Source organism: Teleopsis dalmanni, chromosome 2, assembly GCF_002237135.1.
Source record: "Teleopsis dalmanni isolate 2A chromosome 2, ASM223713v2, whole genome shotgun sequence".
In the NCBI taxonomy this organism is placed as follows: Eukaryota; Metazoa; Arthropoda; class Insecta; order Diptera; family Diopsidae; genus Teleopsis; species Teleopsis dalmanni.
In genome coordinates, this window is record NC_051847.1 from 95,647,791 (window position 1) to 95,670,710 (window position 22,920).

General features: G+C 26.3%; 2 protein-coding genes across 2 annotated transcripts; both read right to left on the bottom strand.

Annotated features, from left to right (window-relative positions):
* Window positions 1-402: 402 nt before the first annotated feature.
* LOC119675113 lies at window positions 403-1,353 on the bottom strand. The gene is made up of 2 exons (XM_038086300.1): window positions 1,110-1,353; window positions 403-1,044 (listed from the first exon to the last, which is right to left on the bottom strand). The coding sequence occupies exons 1-2, from the start codon at window positions 1,152-1,154 to the stop codon at window positions 403-405; spliced, it is 687 nt and encodes a 228-aa protein (XP_037942228.1). The 5' UTR covers window positions 1,155-1,353.
* Window positions 1,354-4,762: 3,409 nt separating this feature from the next.
* On the bottom strand, window positions 4,763-7,077 carry LOC119684788 (angiotensin-converting enzyme-like). Its single transcript, XM_038098912.1, has 7 exons — window positions 7,028-7,077; window positions 6,058-6,956; window positions 5,652-5,997; window positions 5,360-5,583; window positions 5,150-5,290; window positions 4,908-5,086; window positions 4,763-4,846 (listed from the first exon to the last, which is right to left on the bottom strand). The coding sequence occupies exons 1-7, from the start codon at window positions 7,058-7,060 to the stop codon at window positions 4,827-4,829; spliced, it is 1,842 nt and encodes a 613-aa protein (XP_037954840.1). The 5' UTR covers window positions 7,061-7,077; the 3' UTR covers window positions 4,763-4,826.
* Between the last annotated feature and the right edge of the window lie 15,843 nt (window positions 7,078-22,920).

Genomic DNA, 22,920 nt, shown 5'->3' on the forward strand with positions numbered 1-22,920 from the left:
CGCCCGGCTTGTTCCGATTCACCTCAATTTGTTCAACATTATCAACGATTTTAAGGCCAAACATTCAATAAATACCATCGAACAGCCACCGTATTCACCTGATCTTGCACCGTGTGACTTTTTCCTGTTTCCCAACCTCAAATTACCACTCAGAGGAACGCGTTTTGAATCCATAGAAGACGTAAAACAGAATTCGCAGAGGGAACTCAAAGCCATACCGGAAAGCGCCTATAAAAAATGTTTTGATGATTGGAAGAAACGTTGGCATTTGTGTATCGCTTCTAATGGAGCATATTTTGAAGGAGATAAAATAAATATTGATGAAGATTAAGAATTTTGCGTTTTATTTAAAATTTCCCGAAAACTTTTCGGTATGTATAGGTATATAAATCAAATGTTGCATTATTTGTGAAGAGTATTCAATTTACCATTATAACTAGCCGCAATGCGAAATAGACGAACATAATTAATGAATGTAGATTTAGCCAAGTCTTGCTCATTGACCGCTTTTCGCCACATCCTCCAATAATAGTCCAATTCAACTAATCGTTTTGTGCGTGCGAGGTGGTGCAAAATTGTCGGCACCATGGCAACGGGCTTTGAGCAGTCTTTGACATGTTGTACATGGCATACCATATGCGCGGTTAGAAAACCATTCATAATGCGCAGCATGTCTTTAGCTTCTTCATAATCGGTCTTGCGCAGACCAAAGAGTTGCAGTTTTGATAGACGTTGCACTTGGCGTTGGAGGGTATGATTCTTGAGTTGGGTAACGGGAATAACGCTTAGATTTGCTGCAAGTTCATATACTAAATTACGGTAAGCATTATCTATTTCATGTTTAATGGGCGCTTGATTGATGAGATTGTAACCACGTCCCTTTGCCAAGTTCACAAAGATATCGTGTCTTACAGTCCATATTTTCTGCATTCGTTTCGTCGCATCATCTAAAATGTTTGTGGCATGATATTCATAATCTGTTGTTTTGCCAACTGTTGATGTTTTATTTTCTTTCAATCCTCTGACAGTGAGGAACACCGAAATCTATAGTTATTGAATCTTATGAAATGCATATGAATAATTTGATATAAAAAATTTTAAATAATTACCAGGAAATATAGTGCGAATAGATGTCGACATTTTAGTAACCACATTTCTATTGAGTTTAATCGAAGTAATTGAAATATTTCAGGGTACAATCCACTTTTACTAATTACACAAAGATTATCTTAGTTTTATTTATAAGTTACACAGAATTTTATATATTAAATTATTTAACTAAAATATGATTTTTGGCGCGTATACGTATATCTCTTTAGGAGTATAAAATCTGACTACTAATGATAAGTATAGTAGGCGAGGTGCATAGGAATTTTATAGTTTATTGTATTGTTCATTGAAAAAAATTTTTCTTTAAAAAAAATAAAAAAAATTCTTATCTCACTTCCTTGGGTTATATGTTTTTTTTTGTTTATATTTCAATGCAGAAGCTGAAATTTATAATAGTAAATATATTTCTTTTGTTTACATGTGAATAAGTACATATTTTTATTTATTACTACATATGTTATATGTAAATATATTTGTGTGTATTGAGTTGTTAGACGTTTAATCACAACTTGACATTGAACTCTTTTTTTTACTATTATAGAGAATAAATATTTTATTAATATATATGTAACTATATGAGACCGGCAGTAAAAGTTTTATTCTCCCTCTAAATTAAGTAATTTCCAAGATTGCTTAGAAATTAAAATTTTGAAGCTTTTATATCACTTAAATAAACTTTTCGACTTAATTAAAAAGATTGCGACAATGTAAATGAGGTGGACTTCAATCTCTTATTAAAGGAAAGTGCGGAAAATATTTTTATTAAATTGATTTTTAACATTCGTTTTTATGAAAGAAACTCAATTCTTTATATGAACTGTTGTTTTCAACAGAGAGGCATTTCAAACATTAATTTAATTTTATTAACTGAATGGAAGTAATAAATAATAAAACTTCAGTAACATAACTCCAGAAAAATGTGCGAACATAAAAAGTTAAGTACGACTTTGAGTCAGTTGGTTAAGGTGCGCTGACTCTGAGCTTCAAATTTGGCAGCGCACGAGTTCGATTCCTGGTACTTGCAGTCTCTAATTTACGAATATTTAAATTCAAGAATTATTTCCAAGACCAGTGATGATGTGTATTTGGCAATACTCAAAACAGCTGAATGGTCAGCCAAAAATTCAATTAATTAAAATAATATAAAATGAGTTTTTGTTATTGTAGTTCGCTAATGTTCGAAAAAATCTCTTTATTAATAATAAAACTTTTGTTTCACTGAAACAAATATTTTTTTTATATTTTAATAAAGATAGAGTATGATTAAATTAAATACATTGACAAAAAACAACCCATAAGGACTTTGGCTAGTCCTTCCACATAATTAAAATAATTTTATTGATATATTTAAGAGATTATTATTATTTTACTTAAAGCGGCAAGTTTTCAAGTTCTTTGATATGAAACATTCACAAAGGTAGGTACGTAAGATTGCGTGCTCGGAACCACAAAAAGACAACTTAGACTGTTGGTAATATCTATGCATATTACTTAAGATGTGTGACTTTTAAGAGATTGTTAACTTCAGTCGTAGAAACAAAGTTCAGCTAGTGATTTAGAATGGGTTAAAATCTTCAAAGAATTTTGATCGAAAGGTGATTTTCCGAAGTTTCTTTAATAGTTCATAAAATATAAAACGTTTCTTTAAACACACAAAAAATTAAATTTTTTTGTTTGTTGCCAATTTAGTGATTTAATTAAATATATCACACACAATTATATCACAAAATTTTCTAAAAAATAAATTATTTTATTTTTAAATTTATTATATTTTTTATATGCGAATAGTACACACTATGATTAACAATAAATATATCATATTTTAAATATTATTTTATTTATTTCATTAATAATTTATTTTTATTATTTCATATTATTTTATTTATTTTCAATTAATTAATTTGGTTATTTCACTATTTATATTAAACATCTTCATATTCATTTCTTTTGTACATAATATACACGAGTATAAAAAATTATGATGTATATATTTATAATAACATATATAACATTTACACATATTTTTCTTATTATTTATACAACATACTTTTTTTTATTTTGTACAATTCGAGATAAAATAAAAATTTTGATGCGTTTAAGTTTAGTTTGATCGTTCATAAAATCGAAACAAAACTGAATTCGACGTTCTCTTTGAAGATCAAGAACCCTTCACTAAAAAGTTTGTATTTCTTGAGAGTTTCTTATCAATTTGAAATTAACTCAAGAATTTTAATTAATTAAAACACAAATTTTTGCGCTCAAACATCTCATTATTAGATTAAAATTATTTTATACAATATTATTTAAATCCTCTAAGCAAATTTTTTAGTTAAAATCTCGTTTTATTTCATTTCCACATAAAAATATCTTTTACATTTTAAACAGAGTGAGTTGCTTTTTAAAATAATTATATAAAAATGCAGAACCATTAATTTTTCAATGCAGAAAGTCTAAGATATTATTTACAAATAAATACTAGAGAGGTTTAGAACACTATTCTATTAAGTAAAATAGTTACTGCTGTCATAACTGACATTAAAATAAAATTTAATACAAAAAATAAATAATAATAATAATAAAAAGGTGATAGAAGTTACGAGGCCCTATGATCCAGTGGGCGATGAGGAGGACAGAAGAGAAGAGGAAGATATAAGTTTTCAATGTAGACAACCACTATATTTTTAGTTGGAAACCACACCACTGTTGTCATTCCTTTTGCTAATGTAAAGCTTAGGGTATGTCCGGTTCATTTTAATAATATTTAATTTATCCTTCACTCAATATATATAAGTTTTTTATCATTCCAAAAATAATGACCCTCTAAAAGTTCCATTATTTATTATTAGCAGACATCTGCTTCACCATAAAAACCAGCTGAAGTTACCAATTAGAGTATTTACATATTCCTAGTATCTTTATCTCTTATATAGGCTGTAATTATGTAAGCTGGGTTCTAAATGTTATCTGAGCAAAAATGGCAGTTGGAACTATAAAGCAACTATAAAGCAACTAGCAACTATAAAGCATTATAAATATTCACGACTACGTTGATATTCAATACGAAACTATCAATCGGAACTCTAAATCTTCAGCTAATCAAATAATATATACCTATATAATTAGGTGTTTGTTTGATTGATTTTTTGGTGAGATCCTACCGAAGTTAGTGTTCTTTAGGGTAGTTGTCTTTGATTTATGGTTAAGGAACAAACATTGTTCAGTTTTAATATTTTGCTGCAAGAGAATAGAAAAAAATAATCTCTACCCACCAACACTTTCTAGATTCATTGGCATTTGTTTAGCTAGCAAGCTTGAAACATCATATGATGTTGTACAGTATGCTCGATAGACACGAAGGTTGGACAGTCTGTGAGCACTATTTATTACTCGTCAATATTAATTTAAGTATTTGTGTTTGTTAAAGGTTTATAAATAGGTTGTATTCAGTTTTAGTATCCTACATATTATTCGCGTCCATTACAGTAAAGAGTCATAGGAGTAATAAATATTTCAATGCCTTTTGCTATAAGAAAAACAGAAAATAAATACCAACTAACTCTTCAAAATAAAAGAAAGTCGTATCACTCTATCATGAAAATATTTATTTTCTTTAATTGAAGTATATACAAATAAAATTATTAAGACATTAAATATTTATAGCTTGAAAACTATAAAAAATTGCGATTTTATTCTTTCGTCAAATTGTGCAGTTGTGTTTATTGTGCCTTTGTGCATCCTTTTAAATGAAACACGAATTATAATTTTAAAAAAAAAATACTTAAAAATATGAAACTTACTATCTGTTGCAGTCCAGCCGACTTGCAAATTTTTACTCAAGTTATCCTCACTCAACCATTCGTTTATTGAATTGTAGTATTCTATGAAGGCTGTTCCTGTAAGATGAGTCAGCTTACGCACAGTAAGGGGTTTTATAATTTCACGCCATGGTTTGCTGGAACCAGCAGACATCATTTCACTGTAATTGACAATAGACATATTTGTGAAAATAATTTCCAATATTAATGTGATAAGAAATTACTTTAGAAGATGTCCTACTTGTTTGTTACCAGCAAGATCGCAATTGTCCAGAGTTTTGTAGGCATTGCCTCGTTGGTACTCACCAATGTTTAGACACACTGCGCGATAGATTTGATAACCCAAAAATTCACCAAAGATTTTTCTGACAAAAGAATGTAAAAATTTCTTATTACACTTCCACTCCTTTCATTTTTCACTTAACTGAACTCACTTGGTACTTCTAAACTGATCCACTATGCCTTCATAAAACTTGTAAGGCATGTCGTATGTACTGCCTTCTTCGTTCTCTACTGGCTTACCTACACCCATATACTTCTGCATTAAGTTCCAATAATGACAGTTGATGTCTACTATGCTTATATTCTTATTAATTATATCCACCCAAAGTTTTTCGTGCACAAAGTACGTGGGAATTGTGAGTAAACTGTGCACTGCCTATAAAATTTATAATTTCCGCATAATTACACATAATGATGGTATTAATCGTTTTACGATATACTTACAAGGCGGTATAGGCGATTTGTGTTAAGTAAATCATCATATTCATAGTCCTTCAATAACCCTAAGCGCTGTTGTAGATGTTTCGGTGTAGACACTGACAAAATTACTGCCTCTCCTAATGCATTGCCAAAGCCGGGGCTTGCTTCCTGATTTAAACCGACGCTCAAGTTATTTTTTGCCAGAGCATATTGGATCGTAGACACATCTCCGTGGGTTTGTAATAGCTTTTTATAATAAACTTTGGGGCAATAATTCATTTCAATTTCACCAAAATCAAATATGCGTGACTTGCAATCTGGACCTCCACTTCCAGGTTCCATTTCAATAAAATGATCATGCATGAAATTTCTAAAAATATGAAATTAATATTTGTTATGCTTAACTTAAGTAACTGAAGAAGAAACTCACTCTGTTAAATTTTCAAAGCCAATTGATCCAAAAAATCGCGCACTTATATTTACTAAATCAAATGGAGAAAAGCCAGCATCATCCAATTCGGATTGCAAATTTGGCAACTTATTCTCAGGGAAAGGATTTCTCAGCACTGAGTCCTTCTTCCACGATTGATACGTGACTTGCTCCATGAGGTGATGTGGTATAAGGCCAGTTGGTGGGATTATATCTTTACCATACTTAATGCGTAATACATGACGCAAATGTGCATGCATTTCTCGATAAAATGGACCTATAGTTTCCATAAGGCCTTCTAATTCAGTAAGGAAGTTTGTGTCTTCGTATTGATCATACCAATACTTAGATGCAGTTTCATTAGCTACTGTTAAGTTTCTATAGTAATCAATGTAGTAATGAAAAGCCTGAATTACGTCCAAGGGTAACTTGTTGCGCCACTCCCGCCAATAATATTTAATCTCATTTAAATTATCGCTGTTTGTAAAAATCGTTTTAATTTGGTGAACAAAGGCCATTTTACATTTTTGTGGTTCTTCCCTTTTACACACCCACTTGCGACGAGACATACCCTTAAGTAGTTGCGTGGCGCGCTTAAACTTATGATCAATGGGCGGGTAGCTTGCCCCTCTCAAAATAACTTGAAACTGCCGCTTCAATAAAGGATCGTTAAAATTCTTCCAATCATATTTTTGCATAGTGTCATAGAATTCGCGCAACTTTTCACGCATTAGTATCTCCGGGCTTAAAGTGTCATCGGCGAATCTACGATAAGCGGTCGCGCTTTTCCAGTAGACATCGTCAATTCGTTGCATAAGATTTCTTGCGGACTCCTCATCGAGTGTGTTATTTCCAGTTGTGATATTTTGACCTTGAATTAGGTCAGTTAATGCTAACAGCTGCAACATATGATAAAGGAAAGAATATTATAAAAACAATCTTTGAAATTTTATAGCCTAAATTATTTTACCACTGTTATCAGAAGGAACTGATATTTAAGCATTTTGTTTCTCAACTGAACCGAAAGGTTCCACTGCAAAACTAAAACTGAAAGTTTTCTTGATCAAAATATCAAAGCAAATAATTTGCTTGATTCTTTCGTTTCAATTAAAATCTGTAGATAACCCTTACCCCAACCTGCGATTAATTTTAGTTTTCTCAAAAGTATTAAAATTTGACTGAAAACGAAAATGAAATACGAATCTTCTTTTTGATATTCTCATTTATTAGGTAAGGTTAGTTCAAATCGAAATAATAGAAAGTGAATCTTATTTATTTTTACTAAGCACTTTTAATCCATATTGTAAATTGTTTTTATATTGTTTATTATTTATATTATCACATTTAAAAAAATATTTATTTTACTGTTTCAATAACAAATCAACTTCTTGAGAGAATGATGGACGAATTTGGAGAATTCCTACTTATTGTGTTATATTCATCTTATTAAAAAATTGAAAAAAAAATAAGTTTATTTTAATAAAGTTGATTTAAGTGTTAGTTAAGCTAATTTAATTTAAGTGTTAGTTGAGATAAGAAACGGTAAGGTTAAAGACTATATCAAATCAAGTAAAAATTTGATTTAGTCACTTTGAGCATTCGAAAAAAAGTGGAATAAATAATGTCATCTCCAAATATATATCATTAATGCGAAGATGTTGTAAAGTGGATTTATATATGTGTTATAAATTATAAAGTTGAAAAAAAACATTTCGGAAATCTATATAGTTCCGAAACGATGATTTTTAATATTTTTAATAAAATATGAAACAGTGCGTTAAAGAAAAGTGTATAGTATCAAAAAATGGGACCACTATTAAATACACTATATAAATTTTTGAAAGTAACGATCTTTAAATGGTATGTATGAATACTTTGTAACAATACAGGTATTCGGACCGAATTTTTTTCAGTCGTTGTATCACTTTATTAACTGGGTAATCGGAAAAGTGACAAAACGACAAACGTCTGAAAGTTCCTTTTTAATTGTTTCTCGGTAAAGTCTTGACATCTAAAATTCTGATTACTGATTACTGATTTTATTGTTATTTGTTAAAGAGACAACATAAAAGTAAGAAAATAAAAAGAAAAAGGTGGTTAAGAAAAGTGAAATTAAAGTAAAAATTGTTCACATATTTAATTTTTTTTCTATTTATATTTATTTATAAACAAAATTATACAAAATTTTTAGGATGCATGTCCCGGTATTCGATAATCTCATTATAATCATAATTTTACAAAAACAAATACTCATGAAATTAAATCACATTACCGAGTTACAAAGCTACCAAGCTTGTCTGAATACATTTAACCTGACGTTTAGTTTAAATTGCTACTTTCGCAATATGGTGACCCTATTCTCAACTCAAACGCAACTTTTTGCCGATGGCCAATAGCCTAAAAAGTTTAATTATGACCATACCGATACTGATAACGATGAATTCTCTGAACGTCCAAATTCAGTTGAGTCTCCAGAACACATAGCTGTTATTTCATAATAAAAAGGGGTATTCAAAATCTGAACTGTGTTTGCTTACAGTGGACCAAAATCCACAAGCTGAAAATGGCAACATATGCTGTTTGAAGCCATCTCAGCACAGTTAGAAACTTTTTTTATGCAATTAATTCTTAGAGAATTGATTGGTGCTCTGTTTCAGCAAAAGTGGATGTGGACTAAAAATGGACTGTTTAATCCCAACATTAAGCCTTATGAAAATGCAGTACCAACTACACTTGAGGCAAATTTGAAAATTAAAATTACAGTCGTAAATACCAGGTACAAAGTCTATAGGCTGAGAACTCTATGCTATCAAAACCAAGTTTTATGAAACCTTCAGAAAGTAGTTAGATAGGATTTGAAATAACTATAGAAAACATATAGGTATGTTTTTCACTTCCAAAGAGACAGCTTTTGTGTAGCAAAAGATCACCTACAATGATCATCAAAATAAATAAAAACTACGTTTTTGGAGTACTAAAACTATTATAAGGTCAATCCTCTAATATGTATGTAAAATATGGATAACATAGCTAAAGCAATGGATTTCAATCAACTTAATATATTTAAAAGTAAAATAATACGAATATATTCGAATCAATAAAATTACCTGACTTTACTTGTCGAAATCACTAAACTCTTAATTAAAAAATCGCAACCTATATTGAGACCTGGTTTGGTTGGTTGGGACCTGCTTTTTCTATGTTTGAGGCACACAAATCATAAAAATCTCGATTTTTGGAAACTCAAACACAGACCTAGAGTACTCCTAAGGACAAAGAATGTTAATGATTATTCTAAAGTACCACACGAGATAGATATTTAGAAACGCTTTAGTCCACGTTAGGTTGTAATGTTTGCTTTAAATAATCTGATATAATCTCTTAAATTAATTTCTAATTATAGCAATAATTTCACTTTTATATTATAATATTATTATTTACATATATTTTTTTTTTTCTTAAAAAAAAACAAATTATTTAATTAAAAAATTTTATTTTATAACATTGGAGCGTAGGCGCTACTGATAGCCCAATTTAGTTGAAGGTAAACATTAAATAATATTTGCCGGTCATTATGACCGCGATTTGTACGTTTGAGCAAAAAAAGAGACTTATTTAAACAATAAATAATTATTAAAAAATAAACACGTCTTAATTTCTTGAGATTTTAATATGATAAAAATTATAAAATAATTATAATAATGGGAAATTCAAAAACAAAAAAATTGGTTTTGTTGTGCAGAAGAATTTTGTATGTGTGTGTTTTTAAATAAAATTTGCCGGTAGTTTCTTCACAGTATATGGACTGTAATATGAATGTTATGTTACACTGTTAAGTTGCGTTCCACTGTTAATAACATAATTTGCATATACTTGACCACATAGCATTTGTGCGTTTTTGCTTTATATAAATTATTTATTATTATTTTATATAAATATATATGCAAATATTTAATTTTTTGTATTTCCGTATGCTTTATACATTTAAAATCTTTAATTTTTTAAGCAAATAATTTGCGTTTATTGGAGACTATATTAATTAATAAACGTTTATTGGAGTAAAATAAGTAACCACAAGAAAATATCATTTTATTTAATAACATTTATTAAATAAATATAGATAATAGAATTAAATTCAACAAGATATATATTTCTCTCATATTTAGCTCGAAATATGAGTGTTCGATATTATTTAATTATTATAATATTTGATATTAATATTATTATTTAATATATTTAATAAGTAATTGTTTGAGTATGAGTATGAAAGACAAAAATTTTATACAGACAATGCCTTCAAAATAATAATAATGCACTGATTTATTAAATAATAAATTTTTATATAATAATTTAAGGATATATAAGAATATTTTGAAAATTTAACATTGAATTTTTAATTGGACTTTAAATTATTAATTAAGTTGGTTTATTGTTATTTCGTTTTGTGTTCAGATAATTTTAAAGAATATAGAAATCTAATTTTCCTCAATTCATATCCATATAGTTTTCAAACTAGCAAAGATTAACAGATTAAGTATCAGATGTAAATATATGTGACGGTCTAGAGCAGTGTTTTTCAATCTTTTTTATTTATTGCCTTACTCAAAATCTTTTTTAACCATACAACCCCCTAGCGTGTGTTAGCGAAAGCGTGGTTGACATGGTAGCAGAAGTTATATAGTTTTTGTATGTTTATTAGTTGCTATTAGAAATAATACGGTATAGCTAATTATAATAAGGTTTTTTCTTTGCTTGTGATATGTTGACAAGCAGTGGTATTTAATGCCATAACTAATCGATGTTACTTTTAAGTTTCTTTACAAAACTAACATCCAAATTAATATAATCTGCATCCACTATAATATCTTAAAGAACGCATCCTTAAGTAATCAAATTGTTTCTCTGGTTCTCTTCATATACGATTTTATTTCCAATACATCACCTACTGCTTTATATCTTTTGATAGAATAGGAATACATCATAGGTACTAGATGTAAATACTATAATAATTCTTAAAACTAACTTATCTTAACTTAACTTATAACTTATATAATGAAATATATAAAACAGCTGCTCAGAAGGAATTTTTCGATGTGATCATTTTCAGAAACTCTGAAATGTTTATTATTAGTGCTCCTCAGTAAAAGAAATCAAATTTATTTTTTTATAGACGTAGTCATGTATGAAAATGGCAATAATTAATAAGTTTTATTAATTTTAATAATCAAATCTTTGCTTTAAATTTACTTACTAAGCTCTATTATGTTGGAAACGGCTTTAGTGTATAAATAAATTAAAATTAAATAAAATTAAAGAAAAAAAAAATAAAGTAAAATAAGATTATATGAAGTAATATAGAATTAGAAAAATGATATAAAATAAAAAATAAAATTAAAAACTAAAATAAATTGAAATAAAATGAAATAAAACAAACTGATATGAAGTAAAATAAAATAAGACAAAAAATAAATATATTAATATAAAATAATAATTTTGTTTTTGACCTTGATGTACATTGTTAACCTAAAGATGACTATAGAATATAATCAAAATATTGGTTTAAAAAAATGTTAAAAACTAATTTTTATTTAAAATTGCTTTATGTAACCATAAACCAATTAGTTTGTTAAAATAAAATTATTATTAAAAAATTTTGGTTATTAAAACAATAAATTATTAATAATATGAAATAAAATAAAATAAAACAAAAACCAAATAATACGAAATACAATAAAATAAAACAAAATAAAACAAAATAAAATAAAATATTAAAAAATAAAATTAAATGATATAAAATAGCATAAAATAAAATATAATAATATTAAATAAATAAAATAAAAATTATTCAAGCAAAACAAAAAAAAATTAAAATAAAATAATACTCGTAAATCCATTCAACAGTGATTTAATTGTAAGAGTTGGTTATTATGCTTAGATCAAAAGATTATTACAATATATTTTTTCATAACGGAGTATTTACTCTAATAGATGATACTGGACTAATAGTGAAGAAATTTAATTATAAAATATAATTATTTTTTTTTTTATAGAAATTAAATCGGTTAATTATTTTTTATATCAATTATAACTGTTTAATATTCAAATGCATTAAAAAGTACACGTACTGTTCCACTTTTACTTTTTGAACTCGTAAAAAATCCAAAAAAATCCAAAAAAATCGAAAAAAGTCCAAAAAAGTTATTTTCCAAAACAATGCTTTCAACTCTTTAAGTAGGAAGGAAATCCCAAAAAGTGTGCGCTCTCAGCTGATTTGGGTTTCACTGATAAACCTCACATGTTTCTTTTTAGGTTAGGTTAGGAACAACGCCACATTCGCACTGCTGACACAAATTTTGTTTACACTTATTAAGGCAGATGATGGCTGTGCACGTTGCTTTTGACATTTTTATTATTTTCTCAACGGATTTTCTTTACATGCGCATTTTCGTATTCTCACTGTAGCTGCTATCCTTAATGTCAGGACATTTAAGCAGAAATATAGGGAACACAACTCGAATACGATTACGTCAATCGGAAAAATATTCAGTCGCCGACGAACTTCTCACACGAACTGTGGTCTCCGTGAAGTGCACGCGTTTTAATTTATTTGAATACTAAAATAATAAAAATAAATAAAAAAATCAAACAAAACATTTAAAAAGCGATTAAGAAAATATACAAATACGCTTCCTTTGAAAAATTGCGAAGAGTACGAAGGATTAAAGGGACTCTAACCTACATTTTGCATACAAAGTTACAGCATTTCAAATTGGAAAAATAATATAGATTACACATACACACCAAGCAGTGCATCCTGAAACGGGAATATGGGGCAGTATGTGTGCCTGCGTGTTAGCAAATATGTATGTGTGTGTGTTCGTGAATTTAGTGCAGAATAAAGTTAAAAAAACAAAAATATTTTAATAATTTTGTGCATGTAAGAGAATTTTATTTAAATTTCAATTTAAAAATAATAAAAATAAAATAAAATAGAATTCATACAATTTCAATGTTTATGCGGAAAATAGGAAAATCGTTGGAAATTTTATCGCAGCGCCATGTTGCAACATAAAAAATGTGTGCTGCAGGTGCCCAACTGTGTGTATGTAAATATTTGAGAAAATATCTGTGTATATATAAATACATACGTATATATATCACAATAATATATACATAAAAATGTAAAAACAATAGTTTTATTAGCAATCGCTGTACCACAAAAGTTAACAAAAATCAAATTTAAAAAATAAAGTTTAATTAACAACAACAACAACAACACAATTTATTAAATAATTCTTAAAGTAATAATTAGAAATGATTAAACATCATAAAGTAATTAAAATGCTAAAAACTTAAAAAGTTAAGTGCTAAAAGTAAATTTAATAATAAAATAACAAAAATACATATATTAATATGATATATATCGAAAAAAGGCTTGTAAATAATTTGCTTCGTTAACAATTCTAGACGCATTAAAATAAAATTAAAACTTAATAACAATTATTAATACAAAATTTAAGTTTAAGAGGTAATCAAAAAAGTTAAACTAAAATAAATAATTAAAAAGAAAAAACATAATAATATTTTGGTTTTTGATTTAAATGTAATAATTCTTCTTCTAGATTTGATCACTGCCCATAGTACAAACAATATTTAAGAACTTAAGATGATACAATCAAATAGTTTGCTTTTTGTTTATTCATTAAATATTTCAAAAAAAAAAACAACAACAATATGGTATATAGAATTAAAAGAAGTTTCTTTAATAAAAATTAGCTTTACAATTTTACAACAGCTAACCAATAGATATCTTCTCATAACGAAATATAAGTTTATATTCTATTTTATTGTACTTTACTATACTGTAGTCTACACTAATAGTCGATAGTTCAATATATTTTTTATATGACAATTATGTATATATGTAACGATTGCAGAAGGTTCTAGATTTGCATTCGATGAAATGATCAGTTTATTTTCAAAATTTAACGACTTTGTTGATCAATAATAATTAATAAAGTTCAATAAAAGAACTTTTCAGACTAAACTTCATTATTCGAGTTACAGTAATTAGTGAAATTACCTCAGACAAAGAAATTATGCCGAAAAGTTTATTCATAATTACTATTAATAAACAAATTTTTAAGATGGGTCCTTATTACTTCTAATATAGTACACATTTTTTATTGTATAAAAAAATTTTATTCATAATTATAATTTATAATCAGCATCAAGTCGATGCAATTTGAATATATAGACTTACCTGTATTTTAACGAATGACTTGAATTTTTGTATTACTAACATGCCCAGCACTTCCTATGTTATTACACACAATTAATAGTGTTGAAAGTGGATTGTATTGCAGTATTAGAGAATCTGTTTTCGCTATTGGAGAAGTCCTTTCTTATAAAAACATTTAAAATCATTTTATATTAACAGCGCATATTTCATACCATTAGAATCATTCAACTTTACTGATATATACAATATTTATTTTGTGCCGATCTAAGTTTTCATTCTTAAATTTTGAAATGATTTTTTGAAGCTTCGAAATGATTTTTTGACAGCCTTGCATACCAAAGCTAATTAGAAAAAATATTTGATCTGTTGTGGTACAACATATAAAAGACCGTTAGTTCGCTAGAATTTAACGACTACCTTACAGTTGAAGTTCGAATCATTAAGGGTTTGAACGAACGTAGGTGTCACTCTTCCATTCAAGTACAAGAGATGCAATTTGATAAGTCTATAAACACGGGTATGCTCTTAAGTGTAAGAGATAATAGTTGTGTCAAGAAATGGGAAAAGGGGTAATATAAAGCTGACTAGGGGTAACATAAAGCTTAAATTTTAATTTATTTTTATTAAACTGTTAAAATATTTGATTTGTTGTTGTTTTTTTTGAACCTGACGCCACCGTTAGTGTCTGTTTTCATTTTGGTATAGTTTATATAAAATATGTTGGCAAAATGCAACTAATCTGAAATTTTTTCTACATATTATACCGTTCAAATTTTAAAAACAATTCTTAACATAGTATGTTAATTTATATAGCTGTGGTTTATGCGTTCGCTTTCATTTATAACATCGCAAGTACAATTTCTAAATTTGTATAACGCAAATTAAGTGTACATTGACTTTATGTAATCACACGGTCTACAATGCAATTTAGACAGGATTCAATTCTTGGCACTTCGATTTTAAAAAATTATAAACGAGAAATTAAACCAATCGATGTTTCCAAAGACTAGTGATAATGTATATTTGGCGATGTCCGAACAACTATAAAGTCATCTCAAGAATTTACTTCAGTAAAAATGAAAGATCTTACCTTGATTCTATTCGAAATGGATTTCTTGTCATATGACGTAAAATTCCTTATTAGAAAATTTATGTTAATAATAAATGTAAGGATGTAAGGATGAGGCTTTTTAATTGATATCATAATTAACAATAGTCGGTTTTCATTCTTAATATCAACCTGAAACCAAGTATATAAATATGTCCATTTGTATAATATCTTATATATTTTCATTAAAATATAGGTTTAATAGGATATACCCTATATATATATATATATATATATATATATATTTTCTTCAAATACATGAATAATGTTTCAAAATGCAACTTTGAAAAATATATTCTTATTTCGGATATTTATTGCAATAATTTGAAGAAGTTTGTCACTAATAGATTGTTCAGAGTTGAGTTGAGTTGATAATAGCAATTTCAGTATAATATATTTTTTAATATTTAGAATAACTCCTATAAACACATGCGTTAGTAAAATGAGTGCGCATGTATTTTAAATGTTACTTATACGTACTGTAGGATTATAGGCAAATTGAATTTGGTTTGAATGTGAGAATCAAACGTAATAAAATACAGTGTAATAGTAATCTCATCTTGCACCACTAGTAGCTACTTATATGAGATTTTAATATTAAGCTTAGTAATCCAATTCTGCTTTATGCTTTATAGAGACATTAGCTGCAGCTGTTACGACTTTGCCAAGTACCAGGCATTTCATGTGTAATGTAAGTTAAGAATTCAATAAAGCTTTAATATAAATAATGAAAAATCTGACAAAGTAGATTTGTTTTGAATTCGATTGTTTTTAGTTTAAAGTAAAGAAGATAAATATAGTAATTTAATCATTATTGGTGTTATCTAAAATAAGATATTCGTTAGTATATGGAATACCAGGTACTTTGATAATGGAATATGTGTTATGCTTTTTGTTATAAAAGAATAATACAGAATATAAATAATATATGTTGTTTTTACTGAGTAAATAAGCTCATCAAACTTTAAATTGAATGTAACCATTAATATATACTGAATGCCATATCATATAATAACTTTCTCCTTTATATTTAAACAATATGTATGTTTAAATATCAATTTAACTAACAGAAGTTAATGAGGCTGTCCTTTGGATACACTTGGCACCACCTCATACCTATGTAGCGAATTGTTAATTGTTTCTATTTGCATAGCATATATTCAATGGAAACTGCAATTCCATGGAAATTATTTTTCTTAGATTATTTACTTTATGTGGCAATTATAGAATAAATAAAAACGTGAAGGCGTTCGTGGTATTTGGGAACGTATAACTTACTGATGCTTATTTCTATGTTTCTTTACGCTGCTATTAGTATGGCAAATTTTCATATGTTCCGTAATATATTCATAGGGTTTCAACAATTCCTCTGAACCGTATCCTATTTGGAGCTGCCGTGCAGATGTCGTTCAATAAGTATCACGCCTTGTGGGTTCCACTTTAGGGCTTTCTTGGCTTGCATAATGTATGTCCGATCCATTGCCATTTGCGTTTTTTGATTTCACTCTAGACGCTTTGTAGGTTCGCCTTTTTTTCATTATGAATTTATATAATGCTTACATAATGCTTACTAAAAATAATTTTTAAACCTTATAAAGAAAAAAGCTAGAAGTTGAATATCAATTTATCTCTAATCTATTTAGAAACGTACACATATATTTTTTAGAGCTGAAGGTAAAATATATCTGCAATTTTATCAAAATTTCTAAAATTTCTGGGTTTCATGACATATATAAAATATATATTTAGTAATAATATTAGAAATATATGTTAAAAGTAAATCGCCCTAAGTTAAACAAGTTCTTCAAATCGACATCATAAAATTATATATTACACATTTGTAAAGATGAAAATAAATTATTTATATATAAAATGTGAAAAAAAATTGTTTTCAAAATAATATAAATACAATTTCAGTTAACAAAAAAAAAGTTATTATTGAGAATGTTTCCGTCAATATTTCTTAATCCTTGTGAGAATTACCATAAGGAAACGGGAAAACAGATGTAAATGTAAGCCAATGGATCACATGTCTCACCATAAATCAGGGTTGGTTCGACATTAATCTTGGTGCTTAGTTTTATTAATTAATTACCAGAAAGAAACTGCTCGGCAAAATGGTTAATTGCTAAAATTTATGAACTCTGCCCTCCCACGCAAAATAAAAACGCTTTTATTGTGAAAATGCTTACGTGTGCTGACACAAATTGGCTGTAACTAATTCACATCATGAATGTCCATAAATTAAGCAATCGGTAAATGTTTCAGTGCAAATTCATATGAATACAGTGCCGAATCCAGCACACTTCCGCTGAGTTAATAAACAAATCTTAATCAATTCGGAAGTCATTTTCTCAGAATTTATTTTATTATTTTGGAACAACTGCTTTTCCATATAAAATAAAGACATGGATACTTTTAGGCTTTATGGGTGCTATTAAACTCTGAAATTATGAACATAAAACACAGCAAGGATAAGGAAACCTTGATTTGATATCTTGTTTACTCATAAAATAAAAATCATTTAAAATTCTTTGATTTGAAATCATAACGAAGTAATTAAATTTTTTATATTAAATTGAAAATATTCCATTTATTTATTGAATTTATTATATTTTAATTGATTGTATTGAGTTAAAAATAATTAATACATTCATATAAACTTTTTGTCTGAAAGTAATTAAATTGTGGAAACTCAAAACGTCTCAATTATAAGATTTTATGATTTTTCATATATTTCATTTAGTAATTGATTTATAGAGTTTATTTTTTGAATAAAATATTAGAAGAACTAAAATGTCATAAAATTTACTTTAATTTATTTAAAAATACTTTCCTTGTTAAGTTTTCAATTATTGGTCATAAATCTGTTAATTGCATCAAAAATATCTGCTAAAACTAAAAAAAAATTTATTTTTGTTAATATTAGGAAAAAAGTTTTTATTGTTTTTGTGTCATTTAAATATTCAAAATAATTAAAAAATTATTCATTTGCACAGACATAGAGACATTAGACATTTTTTTTTAAATAATTATTTTCTATTTACTTAGTTCACAACAGCAACTGTAGTGTAAAACAATATTATATCATTTTGCTTTATATTTGTAGTATATAAAAAACACATATAAGAAATTCTAAGAACTTAATATATATATTAAAATGCATACATAATAATAATTTTATTAAATTGAAATTAAATACAAATTCGGCAAACATTCACTATCCCTATTTTTAAGAGAAATATGCAGTACTTACTTACTGCCGTCCTTCTCTCCTAAGTAGAGCGTAGGGACTCAGTAATAAGATATAAGGTCCTATTACTCATATTACTACACACTCAATATGCAGTAATAAGAGGTAATTTTTGTACATTCATACAAAATCCAAACAAAACTATACTAACGGTATTCCATGATTGTTAAAGTAAATATAATATTATAATATTAATAATAATATAATATTCTTTGTCAGCACTAAATATTTTACAAATGATCATTTTCCATTTAATTTCAATATAAATAATATATATATAATTTATATTTAATATATAAATATAATATATATTATTTATATTTAATATATAAATATAATATATATTATATATTATATTTAATTATGTTTATATTTAATATACTTATTTTTTAATTATAAATAAAATTTGTACGCCTTGTGTATGTGATATGTATTATGTATTTGTGTGTAAGAAAATTTAATTTAATAATAATTAAGTAATTTAATTTAAAATATAAATATAAAATATATTACATATTATATTTATTTATGTTTATATTTAATATATTTATTTTTTTAATTACAAATAAAATTTGTACATCTTATATATGTGATATGTATTATGTACTTGTTTGTAAGAAAATTTAATTTTTAATATAATGAATTATTAGACTGGCCAGATGTTTCTAATATTGCAAAATATTTATGATAAGTGGACTTCCGAATCATCTATTCATTTAATTGTTTGTATATAATTTTTGGATCTCAAGTGTTAAGAATACTATGCAGTATTTTTTCATCGATATACGATAGCTTGCAAAATGTCCATGATAAGTGTTTTTCTGAAGCACCTATTGATTTAATTGGTCGTATATTATTTTTGGATAGCAAGTGTCAGGTATTGGGCCCTGTAGAGAACCGATATACGATGGCTTTATGTATTTTGAAACATTTAAAGCCATCGCATACTTCAAATTTCAAATTTTCCTGTTTTTTTACTAATTCATAAACAACAACTGCACTTGCCATGGATTTTTTTCAGGAAGAGCATAAACCACAGCTATATAAGTTAAGAATTATAAATTAGGATTTACTTGAATTTAAATAATATTGATTGAAGAAAACATTTCAGCATACTTGCAGTAGATCGATTACATTCTGTAGGTATATTTAAAGAGTTTTGTACTCGTGTGTTATCCAATTTTACAATCGCTTCAGAAATGTAGAGACAAAAAGAGCATTTGTTCAAATCACCTAGTTAAATTCTTAATTAAAAATTTTACGTTCCATAAGAAAAATTGTATTTTGACTACATTTCAAGAAAATTTCAATTTTTAAAAAAATTCACTACTTCAGGGTGCAAATATAAAAATCTTTATATTACAATAATTTAATAAGTAAAATATTTTTAAATATTAAGTTATTTAATTTTCAGATAAATCAAACATCATTCCAAACAAAATTTAAAATTATATTTAAAAAACAATGCAAAAAGGAATTAAAACACATCACTAATCTACAAATAAAATAAAGTCTTAATATTATATGAAAATTATAATTAAAATATATATAAAAAACAAAAACAAAAACTAAAATTTGTAATAGAAAATGTGTTAATAATTTTAAGCAATGATCTACTTTAAGTTGCGTGCTTAATATATTCAAATTTTAATTGTGTATTTAAAAAAAACTTCCGCTAGTCAAAATATATTAAAAATGTAAAATGTGAATGTATGATAAATAAAAAAATTATATATAAAAATATTAATAAATAATTTTGGTTTTTATATAAAAACTGATATACAAAATATATAAAATATTATACTTGTATTAGTCAATTTTGTGCTTAGTATTTAATGTATGCAGAAAGCTTATATATAAATATATATAATTATAAAAATATTAAACTTATTAAATAAAAAAAGAATTTTAAAATATCAATCCTAAGTAATAATATATTGTGAATTGAATATAAAAATTAATAAATAAGAAATAATTTCTCTTTAATAATTGACAACATCTATAGAAAACTAAAAACAAGTCAATCTACAAAATCAAAAGGATTTCATCTTTAAAAATTTCGATCAAGTAATGTCAGGTAAATTTTCTATTATTTCACTTTATTAGTTAGCTTTATTAGATTGAATTTGTTATATAATAGATATAATCTATAGTTATATTAATTTATAGCTGTATAATATAAAAAGCTCAAGAGAAAGAAGTAGCTTGAGTTGAAGCAACGCGCTTTCTCTCCCTTTTTCATTTACTTAACTTAATTAAAACTTAATTTTAATTTCTTTAAAATTTTCATTTATATTACTAATAATCAGTTTTTTTATATTAATAAATTTCTGAAAATTATAGATTTCAGAATTTGTTATTTTAAATATTTGAAGAAAATTAAAATTTTCTTCTGTTTGTAAATTTTAATTAAAACTTAATTACTACTAAACTTTTTACCTGTCAAGTTTAAATTTTTATAAAATTATTTTTAGTTAATATACTTTTTCGTTTAGGGATTTATGAACTTCTGCTGAACTAACCTGAGTATTTTTTAGTGTGAATGCAAGATTTTTTAAAATATAGATTCATAGAAAAAGTTACAACTGCTTTTTTTTCAAGATTTGACATTTTTGAAAAAAGGGGAAGACCATACGTAGTTTTTTCACATTAATGCATTAAAATGAAAGATATTGAAATTCTGAAAATAACATATTCTTAATTTAAAATTGGCTGATATAAAAATATATGATAAATTTTTGTGTACATATAAGAAGAGAAGCAAATTATTGGATTCATATCTATTTTATGGTGTTTTACATATAACGTATTATAATCAATTAATAGAAGAGATGTGAATTTTCGGAATAATTTACATTTTGCTTTCTTTTTCGTTTAGTTCACTTTTATATGAATATTTTGACATCAAAAAAAATTATAAGTTTCATTTTTTCTTTTTAGAAAAAATTATTTTGCAACCATATTCAATCTTCTTTTGAATAGATTCACAAATAGATCGTTTAGTTTGTTTCGTTAATAGGAAATTTGTCAACATACAGATAGATGTTTATGTTAAAAATATATATGGTATTAAGATTGTCTGACTTAACTCAAAATGTACATACAAAATATATTTTAAAGTTACCTTAAATATATGAACAGACTACCACCTCCGGCTTTAATAACACATTTTACCCACTTAGACATAATTTCATACAAAGCCTTCAAATATTCGTCTTTTATCTTTTCAAACAACATTTTTTTATAGTTTCCCTTAATTCGATCTTAGTTTTTGGCTTGAGCTTTCATATTTGTTTTATGGAATCTAGTTTAAGGCTGTTAACTGGGCATTATATAGACTTAATATCCAATTTCTCCCTCAAAATGGTAATCTATCGTTTAAGAATAGTCAAAATTAATTGAATAAATGGTTAAAATTGTTCATTTCAATGAAGCATTTAGAGAGCGCGTCTGATGACAAGGTGCAGATTTGTCCCGATAAATGGATTATTCTTCTCTCTCAATAGCGGATCTCCTACTAGTCACAAATCCATTAAAAATAATTTCTTTGAAATTTTTTGAGAGCATAGACTCTCAATTATTAAAACTGATTCAGTTTTATATATAGATATGCTCTTCCATATTATAATAAAAAGCGAATGCTTTACGACGACAATACAGCAGTTTTCAGGTTTATTACAGGTTTAATAGTACATTATAAATATTAAATACAAAAGTAATCTTGTATTTGGCAGTATTTACTGTAGTTATAATAATCTTTTAAATTTAAAATATTTATAGAAATAAAAAGTATTAAATCAAAGCATAATTTAAAATTCTAAATATATAAAGAAATTTCAAAGAAATTTCAAAGAAATTTTTATAAAGAGATTTAAAGAAATTATAATTTGTTAGTATGTTAAAGTGTTTTATTATTTCATTTTCTTAACATTGACATTGTTACTTGCTCCGACTTTAAGGACTAAAGGGCACACATTCAAAGAAAAAGGATAATAGCATATTTTTTATAAAAATATTCGGACGTTTTACTGTCAGGAAACATTAACCATTTATGCAAATTTGTGCACATCAAAATTGTGAGCACTAATAAAAACAGAAAATGGAAAATGGAAAATATGACAACTATGTGACAATATTTTAATGCCAACGGAAAAATTTTTCCATATATAATGAAAAGCTTTAAAGCGATAATAACAGTAGCAACAACAATAACAGTAACAGTAACAGTCAGAATAACAAAAACAGCAACAACAGTAAGAC